At 41.8% G+C, this 14,862-nt stretch overlaps 1 protein-coding gene across 2 annotated transcripts in view; it reads left to right on the top strand.

Moving 5' to 3' along the window:
• The first annotated feature begins 3,888 nt into the window (after nucleotides 1–3,888).
• Nucleotides 3,889–14,862, top strand: part of HSDL2 (hydroxysteroid dehydrogenase like 2) — a 60,745-nt gene continuing 49,771 nt past the window's right edge. For both annotated transcript variants that reach the window (XM_070375100.1, XM_070375099.1), the window contains exon 1: nucleotides 3,889–4,029. In XM_070375100.1, the coding sequence (XP_070231201.1) occupies nucleotides 4,013–4,029 (17 nt within the window). In that variant the 5' untranslated portion in view covers nucleotides 3,889–4,012. The remainder of the gene's footprint in view (nucleotides 4,030–14,862) is intronic.

Below are 14,862 nucleotides of genomic sequence, written 5' to 3'. Positions count from 1 at the left end.
AATGGTAGGTTATGATCCATAAATGAGTCATTGAAATAATGTTGTAGGTTACAATCAACTTAAAAAAAAACAAAAAACAGGGTAGTATACAATGGATTGAAATAAAATAGAAAAGTTAACTAGGTCTGGATAAAAAATTTATTTATGTGGGTTGTGGTCAACAAACTTGAATGCATTATACACTTAAAAAAATATATTATTATACAAGGTCAGGATTAGAAGAATCCTTATTTGATAATTTAAGATTAAACTTGTTTTTAACATCATGTGTGTGTGCTCAGTCATGTCTGATTCTTTGGGACCCAAAGGACTGTAGCCCACCAGGCTTCTCTGTCCATGGCATTTTCCAGGCAAGAATACCAGAGTGGACTGCCATTTCCTACTCCAGGGGATCTTCCCCAACCGGGGATCCACGCTGAGTCTCTTGAATCTCCTGCATTGGCAGGCAGATTGTTTATCACTGTGCCACCTGGAATGCCCCTTTTAACATATCCTTTGATATTTCAATTTAAGTTCATTTTCAATCTATGTATTTGAAAACCACGAACACTGAAGAATTAAACTTGACAGACTTTAGAAGTCAAACTGAAGGCACATTTGCTTATTCTGTGATAATTGAAAAAATAGTAATACAGATTAGACCATCACATCCTGTTTCACTGATATAAAGCATTATTTTAAGGAACTTAAAATTTATGCATCCTCTTATTTCCCCTTTATAACGATCCTATAAAGAAATTTATGTTATTTTTGCCTTAATCCAAATCAGATTATAGCATATATCACAACGTTAACAAATTAACGTTTTGCAGTTATATAATTGAGAATTTTAAAATACCAGTGCCATCTAGTGGTTATTCTCAACACATTTCCTTTCTCTTGGGTATATACCCAAAAGTGGAATTGCTCTTCTGTATGTAGACATCCAGTGGCTGGTAACTATGCTTTAACTTTTGGAGGAACTGCAAAACTGTTTTCCAAAGTGGCTGTGCTATTTTACATTCCCACCAGCAATGTTTGAGGGTGTCAACTACTTTACATCTTGGCCAACACAGTAATTTCCATCTTTTTTTTTTTTGGCTGCACCAGGTGGCATGCAGGATCTTAGTTCCCTCACCAGGGTTGAAACTCAGGCCTCCTGCAGTGAAAGTGAGGAATCTTAACCACAGAACTGCCAGGAAAGTTGCTCCATCTTTTCTATTACAAATATCCAGAAGGCAATGGCACCCCACTCCAGTACTCTTGCCTGGAAAATCCCATGGATGGAGGAGCCTGGTGGGCTGCAGTCCATAGGGTCGCTAGAGTCCGACACGACTGAGCCACTTCACTTTCACTTTTCACTTTCATGCATTGGAGAAGGAAATGGCAACCCACTCCAGTGTTCTTGCCTGGAGAATCCCAGGGACGGGGGAGCCTGGTGGGCTGCCGTCTATGGGGTCACACAGAGTCGGACACGACTGAAGTGACTTAGCAGCAGCAGTGGGGGTATAGTGAAATCTCACTGTGGTTTTGATTTGTGTTTCCCTAATAACTAATGCTGTTGGGCCTCCTTTCATGTGCTTGCTGGTTGTTCACGTTTTCTTTGGAGAAATGTCTATTGCAGTCCTTTGCTCATGTTTAAATTGGAGGTTGCTCATCTTTTCCTTGCTGGAGTTGTAAGAGCTCTTTATAGATTCTGGATACCTTATCAGATGTATGATTTGCAAATATTTTCTCTCGTCCTGTAGGTTGTCTTCACTTTCTTGAATGAATGGAGAGGATTTTTTTCACCTAACAGTTTCTATCATCACTCTTTTCAGAACACCTAATATGTCAACTCCCGGAGAAGGCAATGGCAACCCACTCCAGTACTCTTGCCTGAAAAATCTCATGGACGGAGGAGCCTGGTAGGATGCAGTCCATGGGGTCGCTAAGAGTCAGGCACGACTAAGCGACTTCACTTTCACTTTTCACTTTCATGCATTGGAGAAGGAAATGGCAACCTACTCCTGTGTTCTTGCCTGGAGAATCCCAGGGACGGGGGAGCCTGGTGGGCTGCCGTCTATGGGGTCCCACAGAGTTGGACACGACTGAAGCGACTTAGCAGCAGTAGCAGCAATATTTCAACACAGTGTTAAAGAATCTGCCTGCCAGTGCAGGTGACAGGGGTTTGATCCCTGGGTTGGGAAGACTGCCTGGAGAAGGAAATGGCAACACATGCCAGTATTCTCACATGGAAAACCTATGGACAGAGGAGGCTGATGGGCTGTAGTGCATGGGGTTGCAAAGAGTTAGACAGCCTAAAGAACACATTGGTTACTCCTCATTCCTCTTACATAGGGAGAGACCTTGGCTTTGCTTGGTCCAGCTGTATCTCCATTGACTAGCACCCATAATTGCTAATACTTCTTGAATAAGTAAATTCTCTGGAGTCTCTAAGGACCATATCATAGATGGAAAATTCAAATGCCTATGACACTGGAAAGTGATATAAACGAGTAAAGAGAGATATTTAATGGCTTCTGATAAAAGGGAGACTTCAGTTCAGTCACTCAGTCGTGTCCAACTCTTTGCGACCCCATGAATCGCAGCATGCCAGGCCTCCCTGTCCATCACCAACTCCCGGAGTTCACCCAAACTCATATGCATCGAGTTGGTGAGCACATATCCTATTTCCAGGTTAGTTTCTTCAGCTAGTCCTCACATAACAACATTATCCTGTTCTACCTCTTCACCCTTGTTCTACCCTGTTCTACTCTCAGACTGCAAGGAGATCAAACCAGTCAATCCTAAAGGAAATCAGTCCTGAATGTTCACTGGAAGGACTGATGCTGAAGCTGAAGCTCCAAGACTTTGGCCACCTGATGGGAAGAACTGACTCCTTGGAAAAGACCCTGATGCTGGGAAAGACTGAAGGCGGGAGGAGAGGGGGGCGACAGAGGATGAGATGGTTGGATGGCATCACCGACTCGATGTACATGAGTCTGAGTAAGCTCTGGGAGCTGGTGATGGACAGGGAAGCCTGGAGTGCTGCAGTCCATGGGGTCACAAAGAGGCGGACACGACTGAGCGACTGAACTGAACTGAACCTCTTCAAAACAGAATTTCTTCACGTCTCCCTAAAAGTATTGTGCCAGTCTCTAGTTCATTAGGGTAGCTGAGTTACGGCCAAGGTATACTACAAAAGCAATACTAAGTCCCAGAATTCACCTTATTCTAGCACTGAGCCTGGATGTTTCCTCGCCGAGATATTGACAAAGAGTAGAAAAATCAGAGTTAACTCTGAGTTCTTCGGCAAGACTGACTACTGCAGAGCTCTGATTCAGAAGCTACTCCTCACCACAGGGCTGTCTAGCTGCACTCCGGCTGGCTTTAGTCCAGATTCAGTGGGAGAGTCGAAATGCGCCGCTGGCCGGCTTCTAGGAGAAGAGTGTGTTTATCTGCCCAGGAAAAGCGTTCCTAAGACGGGCCTCCCAGGGCGCGCGGGCAGCCAGGCGTCCTGGTGCCAGCGTGGACGGCGAGGGGACCAAGAGCCAAAGTCCGCTGGGAAGCCGCATCTCAGCCTTCAAGGTCCCTAATGCACATCTCAAATGGCCATCCTCCCCACGCCCCCCCGGCAAAGGAATTCCGCGTGGCAGCGCGGAAACGTTCATAGGCCGGGAAAAGGCGTACTCGGCGGCTGACGCGCCCAGTACCTCTAGACGCGCAGGCTGGAGACCAATTGTCACCGTAGAGACCCCGCAGGAGGGGCGGGGCGGAGTTGTTTCTCACAGAGCTTGCGCGTAGCGCCTGTTTCCAGAGGGCAGGCTGCGGAGAGAGGGAAACCAGCGCCGCGCGCCACCGAGGCCCACTGCGTGCGCAGGCGCACTCAGCCACCTCCCGCCTCTTGGAGCGCCCGGCACCTCCACGCAGAGCTCGGGGGCGGGGCCCCAGGGGCGGGGTCTGGGGCGGGGCTAAATGCTGGGGGAAAATCAGCCTTTCTGTGGTCGCTCGTTGAGTCCGTTGTCGCCTCTGACTTCGATCTGCCGCAATCATGTTGCCCAACACTGGGTAAGCATAATTTGGCTCCGTGGGGGAGGAAACCGGGCCAGGCGGAGTGGATAGCTTGGGTGGCCCTGACCCGGCGGTAGGAGGATTAATGATACTGCGCGGAGCGATCTGGAACGCTGTTTCGCCCTGGATGCAGTGTTCCTCTAACCTGCGGTAACTTGTGAAAAGTAGCGCAGAGGTATGTACTTCAGGGTGTCAGTCGTGTTAATATCTCACACATAAAGGATCCGGAGTGACGTATCCCGCTGCCTCTGGGGCGGGTCCCAATTTTGGGTTTAGACATACAGCTGCGTGTCCTGCTGGAAGTAGCGAGTTCTGGGTGAAAGGTCACCGGAACTCTTGTGCACTTAATGAGTCCCCCACTTGTTCAGAACTCTCAATTCTGGAAGGAGAAAATAAGGGGTGTTTAAAAAGGGATTTCAAGTTAGTAACAAACTAAGCTAACCTTAAAGGATGAGTGTCTTTGGCGAGGCTTTTTTTTTTTACTTTGAGATGATACTAAGTTGTGCTAAAATACACATAAGGTTTGCCATCGTCACCGTTTTTAAGTGTACAGTTAAGTAGTGTTAAATATGTTTGCACTGTTGTGCAACCAGTTTCCAGAACTTTTTCGACTTGAGAAGTAAACTCTGTACCCTCCTCCCATCCCATTCTGTTTTCCGTTTATGTACTGTATGGATGTTTTGAGCTGAGTGACATGTTCGTTCTGAAGTTAGCTTGAAACATACAGGCACGTGGCCAAAAGACTTAAACACCTCAGAAGGGTGAGTTTCCTTATTCTTAACTTTCAATCCCCTACTTACTCTCTGGTGGGTTTCCAAAGGTACTCTGTGTATTTATAAACATATTTGGGTACACAATCCTAAACACGTACAAACACACTCCCCACTTTACAAAATAGTAGCAAAGCCCCGTTTTGCATCTTGCTATTTTTACCTGTCATTTAATATGTCTTGGGACGTATTTTCAGTACATTTAGATCTTTCTCACTTTTAATGTTCTATTTATTTAACCTACCCCCATCATTGGATGGGGCTTCCCTTCCCTGGTGGCTCAGAGGATAAAGCATCTGCCTGCAATGCAGGAGACCCGGGTTCGATCCCTGGGTTGGGAAGATCCCCTGGAGAAGGAAATGGCAACCCACTCCAGTGTTCTTGCCTGGAGAATCCCAAAGACAGAGGAGCCTGAAGGGCTACCGTCCACAGGGTCGCAAAGAGTCGGACACGACTGAGCGACTTCACTTTCACTTTAATTTTCATCATTGGATACCGGATCATTTCTGCTTCAGTCATGTCCAACTCTGTGTGACCCCATAGACGGCAGCCCACCAGGCTCCCCCATCCCTGGGATTCTCCAGGCAAGAACACTGGAGTGGGTTGCCATTTCCTTCTCCAATGCATGAGAGTGAAAAGTGAAAGTGAAGTCGCTCAGTCCTGTCCGACTCCCAGCGACCCCATGGATTGAAGCCTACCAGGCTCCTCCGTCTATGAGATTTTCCAGGCAAGAGTACTGGAGTGGGGTGCCATTGCCTTCTCCGAGATCATTTCTAGTCTTCTGTTACTCCATCTTTGCTGCCATGATTATCCTTGTATTCACATATTTACATATCTTGTTTTTCACATATTTGAGTGTATCCACATAATAAATTCTTGGCAATGAAGCTGCTGGAGCAAAGAATGTAAGCATTTCAAATTTGATCAGTTCAGTTCAGTTCAGTCACTCAGTCTTGTCCCACTCTTTTCGACCCCATGAATCACAGCACCCCAGGCCTCCCTGTCCATCACCAACTCCCAGAGTTCACTCAGACTCACATCCATCGAGTCAGTGATGCCATCCAGCCATCTCATCCTCTGTCGTCCCCTTCTCCTCCTGCCCCCAATCCCTCCCAGCATCAGAGTCTTTTCCAATGAGTCAACTCTTCACATGAGGTGGCCAAAGTACTGGAGTTTCAGCTTTAGCATTATTCCTTCCAAAGAAATCCCAGGGCTGATCTCCTTCAGAATGGACTGGTTGGATCTCTTTGCAGTCCAAGGGACTCTCAAGAGTCTTCTCCAACACCACAGTTCAAAAGCATCAATTCTTCGGCGCTCAGCCTTCCTCACAGTCCAACTCTCACATCCATACATGACCACAGGAAAAACCATAGCCTTGACTAGACTGACCTTTGTTGACAAAGTAATGTCTCTGCTTTTGAATAAGCTATCTAGGTTGGTCATAACTTTCCTTCCAAGAAGTAAGCGTCTTTTAATTTCATGACTGCAGTCACCATCTGCAGTGATTTTGGAGGCCCCCAAAAATAAAGTCTGACACTGTTTCCACTGTCTCCCCATCTATTTCCCGTGAAGTGATGGGACCGGATGCCATGATCTTCGTTTTCTGAATGTTGAGCTTTAAGCCAACTTTTTCACTCTCTCCTTTCACTTTCATCAAGAGGCTTTTAAGTTCCTCTTCACTTTCTGCCGTAAGGGTGGTGTCATCTGCATATCTGAGGTTATTGATATTTCTCCCAGCAATCTTGATTCCAGCTTGTGCTTCTTCCAGTCCAGAAGTTAAATAAGCAGGGTGACAATATACAGCCTTGACGTACTCCTTTTCTTATTTGGAACCAGTCTGTTGTTCCATGTCCAGTTCTAACTGTTCCTTCCTGACCTTCATACAGATTTCTCAAGAGGCAGGTCATAGTTAATACCAAAAGCTCTCCAAAGAGGTTGCACGCTGAAAAGAATTAATGCGATTTCCTAACCCAATATACTGGTAAACAGCAAAATGTCTGATTAAAAAAAATACTTGTTTTGATAATAAAAATCTAACTAGAGAAAAAAATGGCACCTCATTATAGTTAAAATCTGCACCAAAGAGTGAGGAAGCAGATCTTTTTATATGTTTAAAGCAGCAGTTCTTGTTGAGGAGTATTTTTGATTCCCATAGGACATTAGGCAATATCTGGGAACACATTTTATTGTCACAATTTAGTGGGGGTGCTACTGGCATCTAATGGGGGGTCCAGGGATGCTGGCAAACATCTTATAAGGTACAGGAGAGCCCTCTACAGTAAAGAATTATCTTGTCCAAAACGTCAATAGTGTAGAGATTGAGAAATCCTGGTTTAAAACCATCTGTGTATCTTTCCCTTTGCCTGGCTTACACAGTTAGGCTTTTGATTGATCTCTGAGATCTCTCTACTGAAAAGTAATTTGTTCTATATCATACATGTTAGAAAATTTTTCTCAGTGTTTTTTCATTGCATCTTGAGTTTGATGATGCTATTTGTTTATCATGCAGAACCATGTGGTTTTATTGAATCAGAGTTATCAATGATAATCAAGTTATCTTTTAAGACTTTTGTGTTTTTGTGACAAAGCTATAAAAGGCCATCTTAAACAAAGATTTTTTAAATTTATAAGTATTCTTCTGGAATTTTTGTGGGCTTCCCCCTCCCCCCTCCCCACCAACTCAGATTTCAGCATAGCAAGTGAGTTAGGAAACCCACTTCATTTTGGTTCAGATGGCTGGCTGTACAGTTTTTCCAGCACCATTTACTGACTATTTGTTCTTTCTGTTAAAAATTCCACCTCTGAATTCTTGTATGTATAGGGATCTTTTTTATTCTATTACTTTGGTCTATCTGTTCATGTACCAGTGCTAAATTATGTTAATTACTCTAATTTTATAAAGTGTTTTAGTATCTTGGAAGGCTAGTTACTGCCTCATCTGGATTTTTTTTTTCAGAATTTTCTTTGTTACTTTCAGATGTTTATTTTTCTAAATGAACTTTAACTTGTATAGTGTTTTTTGAAGTGATTGTTTTTTTTCTTTAAATAGTTAAAGATTCATCACATTTACCATGATTTTGAGGTACTAGGGAATTTTGGTAAATTGTAGTGCTAACTCTGCATTAGCAAGTTTTAGTCATCTACCAGTAGTAATGAGGAATTTGGAATCTTTTTGCTTTCTCACCTTCTATACTCTGGTTCTGATGCTTTAGAAATGGAGGTATAGACCCAGTGGTTTTCAGGTTAAGAGGAAAGCGGACTTTGCCCTTGTTTGTGCCAACGCCTGAGACCTTCAGCGTGAAAATGCCCTTCATCCTACTGGGAATCAATCCAAGTGGACCAAAGGCAAAGGAGTAGAGCTTTTTTTTTTTTTTTCTTAAATTTATTTTATTAAAGTATAGCTAATTTACAATGTTGTGTTAATTCCTGCTGTATGGCAAAGTGAGTCAATTATACATATATATATACACACACACTAACATGTATGTGTGTGTTAGTTGCTCAGTTGTGTCTGATTCTTTGCAAACCTATGGACTGTAGCCCACCAGGCTCCTCTGTCCGTGGAATTCTCCAGGCAACCATTCCCTTCGCCAGGGGATCTTCCCGACCCAGGGATAGAACCAAGTATCCTGCATTGTAGACAGATTCTTTACCGTCTGAGCCACCAGGGAAACCCACAAACATATATATGTATATATATAAACTGATAGCTTATGGGGAACAATGTCGGATTCGTGATCTCCGAAGAAGAGTTAGCTTTGGGACCAGGGATCAGGCTTGATCACTGAAGAGCTTTTGTGTGGCGGAGTTTTATTAAAGTAAGAAAAGAGACAGAGAAAGCTTCTGACATAGATATCAGAAGGGGTCGGAGAACGCCTCCCTTTGCTAGTGTTAGCAAGGGAGTTATATACTTTTTAAATTAGTTATTATAGTAAATCAAAAGAATGTCTCAAGGTTGTAAAATTTTTACCAGACCCACTCCCACAATTTACATTTTAGGATAACAGATTAGAATTTAACAATAGAAAGATCCTACCAGACCCACTCCCATAATATACATTCTAAAATATCAGGGTTAATAGGAAGGTTTTCAGGAAGGAGAAACTGTCCTCAAGCAGGATACTTTGTTGTTATATAATCCCTAGTACAAAGTTGAAACTGAGTTGTTTGTTGTGTTATCATCAGTTCTGGGCTTAAAGGAAAAAAAAAAATAAACATTTTATGTGATTAAGACTAAGAAATGTAGAGGAAAAAAAAAAGTTTGTCCTTTTCTCCTCCTGGAGAACCCCAGACCCCTCTCTCCTTGGGGAACCCCGGACTTCTTATCAACCTGCCTAGGAACTGACTCTCTCAAAACCATAATGGAAAAGGATATGAACATTCTTTTTCATGTGGGAGGATTAATGATACTGCTCGGAGCGATCTGGAACGCTGTTTGGCCCTCGATGCAGTGTTCCTCTAACCTGCGGTAACTTGTGAAAAGTAGCGCAGAGGTATGTACTTCAGGGTGTCAGTCGTGTTAATATCTCACACATAAAGGATCCCGAGTGAGGTATCCCGCCGCCTCTGGAGAGGGTCCCAACTTTGGGTTTAGACATACAGCTGTGTGTCCTGCTGGAAGTCGCGAGTTCTGGGTGAAAGGTCACCGAAACTCTTGTGCACTTAATGAGTCCCCCACTTGTTCAGTTCAGTTCAGTTCAGTTCAGTCGCTCAGTCGTGTCCGACTCTTTGCGACCCCATGAATCGCAGCACGCCAGGCCTCCCTGTCCATCACCAACTCCCGGAGTTCACTCAGACTCACGTCCATCGAGTCAGTGATGCCATCCAGCCATCTCATCCTCTGTCGTCCCCTTCTCCTCCTGCCCCCAATCCCTCCCAGCATCAGACTCTTTTCCAATGAGTCAACTCTTCACATGAGGTGGCCAAAGTACTGGAGTTTCAGCTTCAGCATCATTCCTTCCAAAGAAATCCCAGGGCTGATCTCCTTCAGAATGGACTGGTTGGATCTCCTTGCAGTCCAAGGGACTCTGAAGAGTCCTCTCCAACACCACCAAAGTTCAAAAGCACCAATCCTTCGGCACTCAGCCTTCTTCACAGTCCAACTCTCACATCCATACATGACCACTGGAAAAACTATAGCCTTGACTAGACAGACCTTTGTTGGCAAAGTAATGTCTCTGCTTTTGAATATGCTATCTAGGTTGGTCATAACTTTCCTTCCAAGAAGTAAGTGTCTTTTAATTTTATGACTGCAGTCACCATCTGCAGTGATTTTGGAGCCCAGAAAAATAAAGTCTGACACTGTTTCCACTGTTTCCCCATCTATTTCCCATGAAGTGATGGGACCAGATGCCATGATCTTCGTTTTCTGAATGTTGAGCTTTAAGCCAACTTTTTCACTCTCCACTTTCACTTTCATCAAGAGGCTTTTGAGTTCCTCTTCACTTTCTGCCATAAGAGTGGTGTCATCTGCATATCTGAGGTTCTGGAAGGAGAAAATAAGGGGTGTTTAAAAAGGGATTTCAAGTTAGTAACAAACTAAGCTAACCTTAAAGGATGAGTGTCTTTGGCGAGGCTTTTTTTTTTTTTTTACTTTGAGATGATACTAAGTTGTGCTAAAATACACATAAGGTTTGCCATCGTCACCGTTTTTAAGTGTACAGTTAAGTAGTGTTAAATATGTTTGCACTGTTGTGCAACCAGTTTCCAGAACTTTTTCGACTTGAGAAGTAAACTCTGTATCCTCCTCCCATCCCATTCTGTTTTCCGTTTATGTACTGTATGGATGTTTTGAGCTGAGTGACATGTTCGTTCTGAAGTTAGCTTGAAACATACAGGCACGTGGCCAAAAGACTTAAACACCTCAGAAGGGTGAGTTTCCTTATTCTTAACTTTCAATCCCCTACTTACTCTCTGGTGGGTTTCAAAGGTACTCTGTGTATTTATAAACATATTTGGGTACACAATCCTAAACACGCATAAACACACTCCCACTTTACAAAATAGTAGCAAAGCCCGGTTTTGCATCTTGCTATTTTTACCTGTCATTTAATATGTCTTGGGACATATTTTCAGTACATTTAGATCTTTCTCACTTTTAATGTTCTATTTATTTAACCTACCCCCATCATTGGATGGGGCTTCCCTTCCCTGGTGGCTCAGAGGATAAAGCATCTGCCTGCAATGCAGGAGACCCGGGTTCGATCCCTGGGTTGGGAAGATCCCCTGGAGAAGGAAATGGCAACCCACTCCAGTGTTCTTGTCTGGAGAATCCCATGGACAGAGGAGCCTGGAGGGCTATTGTCCACAGGGTCGCAAAGAGTCGGACACGACTGAGTGACTTCACTTTCACTTTTACTTTTTCATATTCTTTTCCATTATGGTTTATCACAGGATATTGAATACAATTCCCTGTGCTACACAGTAGGCCCTGTTGTTTATCCTTCCTATATGTAATAGTTTGTATCTGCTATGGATAGGGCTTTTTAAAGCAATAATTGGGACGTTTTCATCTAAATACTTACATTTAAAAATTACTTTAACACTATGTATACTACCTTTTGTATAAAAAGGAAGGGAAAATTACACATACACACAGGATATGTTTTATATATGTGTGTGTCTGCATATTTTTAAAAAAGGAAATATAATAAGGGTAAGTGGAAAATAAGGAATCTATAGACAAAGGATTGAACTTCTTTCAATACACACATTTATAAGGTTTGACTTTTTTATTGGCCACACAGTGCAGCTTGTAGGATCTTAGTTCCCCCAACCAGGGGTGGAACCCAGGCCCTTGGCAGTGAAAGCACAGGAGTCCTAAGCACTGGACGACCAGGGAATTTCCAGATTTGACTTTTAAATCAAGTATAGGTTTTATAGTATCCCTCATCAAAGATGAGGGGAAAGTGATAAACTAAAGTGGACTGTCATCATAAACAGAGGACCTTAACTGTATGTCAAGCTTTTCACATAAATATACATAGAAAAATAATTCAAATAATTTTAACATAGTAATTTGTATACCTTTAGAGACATCTGCTCTAAGGACAAGAGAGTACAAAGAAATCTTGAACTGTACTTGGTAGATTTATTATTGATAGTTGTATTAGTGTAGTAATTTGAATACTGTTGCATCTTACAGTATTAATAAATATTAATAAAATTAATAAATATTAATATACCACCTCTTCTTGGTCTGATTCTTTAGCAGAAGAACCAGTGATCCTTACCCTTCCCTCTGCCACGAGTGAGAGTGTGTTCCTGGAGTCTTCTTCTCTTCTCTAACCTGTCTTTCCTTGATTGCTCAGTTGGTGAAGAATCCACCTACAATGCAGGTTCAATTCCTGGGTCAGAAAGATCTGCTGGAGAAAGCATAGGCTACCCAATCCAGTATTCTTGGGCTTCCATTGTGGCTCAGCTTGTAAAGAATCTGCCTGCAATGCAGGAGACCTGGATTCAATCCCTGGATTGGGAAGATCCTTTGGAGAAGGGAAGGGAAAGGCTGCCCACTCCAGTACTCTGGCCTGGAGAATTCCATGGACTGTGTAGTCCTCGGGGTAGCAAAGAGTTGGACACAACTGAGCAACTTTCACTTTACAACCCGTCTTACGGACTTCTTGTCCTTTTTCTGTTAGAAAGCCATGTCTTTCTTAGAATCCCATTCTTGTCACAAAAACTGTTAAGACCTGGAATTTGTATTTATCATGTTTAACATAAACAGTTTAAAGGTGTATATAACTTACCAGTGTCTGAAGTACATAAAATTCTATCATTCCCCCAAACAATACAAGGATCTAGAAAAGTTGAACTTAAGTCATTCCAGTTTAACTTTTGTTATTGTAATAATATATTTTAATTCTATTTTAACCTCTAAATGTTATTATTTATTATATCATTTATATTATTACTAATTAGCAGTATAAAAACTTTTTTTAGATTTCTGTACTTAATTTATCTTTGGCTTTTATTTCTTCCTGTAGCTCTGACCTTCCATCTGGAAACATTTTTTTTTCTTTCTTTAGTAAATAAGGCAGGAGAAAGAAAGAAAAAATATTTGGCTTGAAATGAAAGAAATAATGCTGTCATTATTTGCAGATGATATGATTATCTAACTGGAAAATCAAAATAATGTACAACTAAATTACTAGATTTAATAAGAGTCTGATACACTGTCAGGATACAAAAGTCAATGATAAAAATTAGATTTCTGCACACAAGCAAAAGGGCTTCCCAGGTGACGCTAGTGGTAAAGAAGTAAGAGACTCCGGTTCCATCCCTGAGTCAGGAAGATCCCCTGGAGGAGGGTAGGCAACCCACTGCAGGTGTTCTTGCCTGGAGAATCACATGGACAGAGGAGCCTGGTGGGCTACAGTCCATGGGGTTGCAAAGAGTAGGACATGACTGAAGCAACTTAGCATGCACTCACACGCACAAGTAACAGCCAGCAAGTACAGTACAATGGCTATAAAAATGAGAAGTTCAAAATCCAGAATATGGGTTGGTCTACAGATCTATATTCTTCAGCAAATAAATGGCATAAAGAAAATCTAAAATCTGTTATAGATTATAAGAGACTCAAAAGATGTACAGGCATACCTCATTTTATTTGTGCTGTACCTTTATTGCCCTTTGCAGATATTTTGTGTTTTACAAACTGAAAGTTTGTGGGAACCCTGCTTTGTCAGATGGTGGTTAGCATTTTTTAGCAATAAAATAGTTTTAAATTAAAATATGCACATTTTTTTAAGACATAGTACTATAGCATATTTAAAAGACCACAATGTAAGTGTAACTTTTATATACTAGGAAACCAAAGTTTGTGTGACTCACTTTATTTCAATATTCACTTTATTGTGGTGGTCTGGAATTGAACCTGCAATCTCTCAAGGTGTGTCTGTAACAAATTAATGCAATGTAAAGTCCTTACAGGATCCTGATTTGATCAAACCCACTGTAAAAAGATATTTTTGAGAGAGTTGTGAAACTTTGCATAAGGATAGGTACTAGTTGATTTTGAGGAATTACTGTTACTTTTCTTAGTTGTGATAATGACATTATTATATAAAAATTGGAGGTACATACTGAAATGTTTGTAAGTGAAATTAAATGACTTTTGAGGTTTGCTTTCTGATAATTATTTTCAAAATTGTGATTGTTGTTGAATTGTTAAATAAACATGGATACTTATTACAGTATTTTTGTATTTTTGAAAATATTTGAAAATTCTATAATAAAAAATGGTCTTTAAGTAACTTTGCACTGATTGCGAGGGAAACTAGAGTAATTAAATAATGGGAAAATCTGATAACACCATGATTGGATGGTCAGAATATTACCTTTGATTACAGAGGGACATCCTGTGGTTCTGGGTGTGAAATAGAGAGTAATACCGTGTTCATGGACTGGAGCACTCAATGTCTTAAAGCTGGTGGTTCTTCTCACATTGCTGTGCTGTGTGCTTAGTCACTCAGTTGTGTCTATTTGTGACCCCATGGACTGTAGCCCTCCAGGCTCCTCTGTCCATTGAATTCTATCAAAATCCCAACTGATTTTGCATGTGCAGTTAAATAAGCTAATTTCTAATATGTGGAAAAGCAAAGATCCAAGTATAGCCAAGAAAGCTGTTAAGATAGTGCAATCCATTTAACCAAATTAAACAGAAGACAGAGCCTAGAAATAGATCTGTTTGTTTCTGGAGACTCAGTCTATGACAAAGCTGGCATTCAAGATCTGTGGGAAAGATAGGCTTTTCAGACTGGAACTGTTGGTTGTCCATGTCGGGGAAAATGTAGGTCATCGGGTCGGCATATGCCCTGGAGAAACTCTTGTACATGTGACTGGAAGAAGTGTACAAGATTCTTTTAGCACCATTGTTCATAATAGGAAAAAAAAAGAAAAAAAAAAACCTGGAAACCCTCCTCAAGGTCCATAAACAGTAGAATGACTAAATACCTAATAGTATCGGTTCAGTTCAGTCACTCAGTCGTGTCTGACTCTGCGACCCCATGGACATGCTCATATGCAAAATATTGTATATTAAATAAAGTAAGTGTAACTG

This window comes from Bos mutus, chromosome 8 (assembly GCF_027580195.1).
Source record: "Bos mutus isolate GX-2022 chromosome 8, NWIPB_WYAK_1.1, whole genome shotgun sequence".
In the NCBI taxonomy this organism is placed as follows: Eukaryota; Metazoa; Chordata; class Mammalia; order Artiodactyla; family Bovidae; genus Bos; species Bos mutus.
This window is presented reverse-complemented; position numbering and strand designations above follow the sequence as displayed.